Below are 2,077 nucleotides of genomic sequence, written 5' to 3' on the forward strand. Positions count from 1 at the left end.
TTGGTTCCCATGAATTCGAAGGACGTGACCAAGGTAGGTTGACCTTCTTCGCTTCAGGAGATCGGTAATAAGAAGCTGACGAGTTCCTTGACGAACTTCTATATTCGTAACCTTCTCCTGCTACGGTATGTTCAGGAGTCTTCTAAGGCACATATTCTCAAACGCTTGGACACGCTTTTCCAGCTGTAAATTTTAGTTTCCAGCACTAACTAGCGTAAAGTAGAATGGACAATACTGTTTAGAAGACGTAGCTTTAAGCGTAGTGAGTATTTACTACTACGCCAAACTGGTTTCAGTTTGTTGAAAGCTGAAGTTGCTTGTCATATTCTTTTTTCTATTTCACTCGTGATTTCACCATCATGTTCAATCCAACTCCCGAGATATTTGAATTCCTGGACTTTTTGAACATCTTTATCTTTGCATCTTAGTATCAGCGGTGAGTTAGATGTGGCCATACTCTTTGAGTTATCCACGTTTACGGTCAGTCCCACTTTCTCGGCCTTATCAGTTATGATGTCGAGTAGCATATGTAATTGTTTTTTCGCTTCTTCTAGGGGGACTACGTCATCTGCGAAGTCGAGATCCGAGATCTGTCTGCTGCTAATCTTTACTCCACAACCTGATGACTTCCGTAGAACAGAGTCCATTATGGTTACAAACAGAAACAGATATATAGAACACATCCCTGTTTAACACCAGACATTATCCTAAGAACCGTGTCTCCCCGTTTTCGGTTCAAACACAGCATTTGCTACGTTCATAAAGATCTATTATCATTTTGACTAGTTTCTCAGGTACACCCTAATCTATGCTGCGGAATCCATGCTACTCTTGCCTAAGGTGCGAGTCAAGGGCTGCTCTTAGGCGATGCAGTATGACTGTGGCTAATAATTTATTAGGAACCGACGTTAGATTGATACCTCTCCAATTGCTATATATTAGGGCATCTCCCTTCTTGGAAAGTCTAACTATTATTCCTCTAGTCCAGTCGAATGGAATGTTCTCGCTGTTCCAGATACTTATTAGGAGGGCGGTCCATATAGCTATGCAGGCTCGAAGGGGTACCTTTAGCATTTCTGCTGTGATTCCATCTACTCCTGGTTCACACCTATTTTTCAGCTTTTTCGTAGCTATTATTACTTCTTCGGTGCTGGGAGGGTTAGCGCTTACGTCAATTTGTAAAAACGGTGTGTCAGGTACTATTTCTCGGTCGTCAGGTCGATATATATTCAAAATTTTCTTGAAATGTGACGCCCATACTCTGATTAACTTTCTGGGGGTCAGAAATTAGCTCTCCATTCTCATCTTTTATTAGAGACGACCGGTTTGCTTTCTTACCGACTATCTCATTTGCCAAACGATATGCCATTTTCGAGTCCCCTTTTTTGGCAGCTTCTTCAGCAAGTGCCGCTTTCTCCTTAATCATTTTTCTCTTGTCTCTTCTCGCACTTCTCTTGACAGCTTTATCTTCCTCATTATAGTGGAGCTGTAACCATTCTTTTTTTTATCAGGGCTTGATGAGCTCGGGATAGCTGTTTTGGTTTTCTTTCGTTTCCTTATGTATTCCCAGGTGTTATGTGATATCCACTCTTCTTTCTTTCTTTTCTTGAATCTTATGGTTGTCTCAGCAATCTCATGGTACGTTTTCTTGATTGAGGCCCAGATACATTCCACATCTGTGACATTGTCAAGAGTGTTTAAGGCTTTGAATCTGTTTTTCAGAGATATGCAGAAACCTCTGCGTATATCCCGATCCTTCACTTTGTCGCTCACAAATTGTTTGGGAACCTTCTTGGCTTTCTGTTTCTGAGCTTTCAGCTTAGCTCGCATTTTAGCTACCACAATGACGTGATCTGAATTCACGTCCGCTCCTCGAAAGCCACGTACATCAAACAGGCTGCTTCTCCAGCGTCTTTATATCAGGAAGTGATCAATTTTATTTCTCGTTCGACCATCTGGGGATATCCATGTGTGTTTATGAATTGTCTTGTGCTCAAACAAAGTTCCACCTATTATTAAATCGTTACTCAGTGCATAGTCAACAAGAAGTGCACCATTTTCGTTTATATCTCCTATG

The 2,077-nt window shown here is 41.3% G+C and overlaps 1 protein-coding gene across 1 annotated transcript; it reads right to left on the reverse strand.

The window, feature by feature from the left end:
* Positions 1-320: 320 nt before the first annotated feature.
* On the reverse strand, positions 321-647 carry LOC148951188 (uncharacterized). The gene has a single exon (XM_089091019.1). The coding sequence runs from the start codon at positions 645-647 to the stop codon at positions 321-323; it is 327 nt and encodes a 108-aa protein (XP_088947145.1).
* Positions 648-2,077: the final 1,430 nt, after the last annotated feature.

The sequence above is a fragment of the Artemia sp. Qi Xiang Cuo genome, chromosome 6 (assembly GCF_049724085.1).
Source record: "Artemia sp. Qi Xiang Cuo chromosome 6, ASM4972408v1, whole genome shotgun sequence".
Taxonomy (NCBI): Eukaryota; Metazoa; Arthropoda; class Branchiopoda; order Anostraca; family Artemiidae; genus Artemia; species Artemia sp. Qi Xiang Cuo.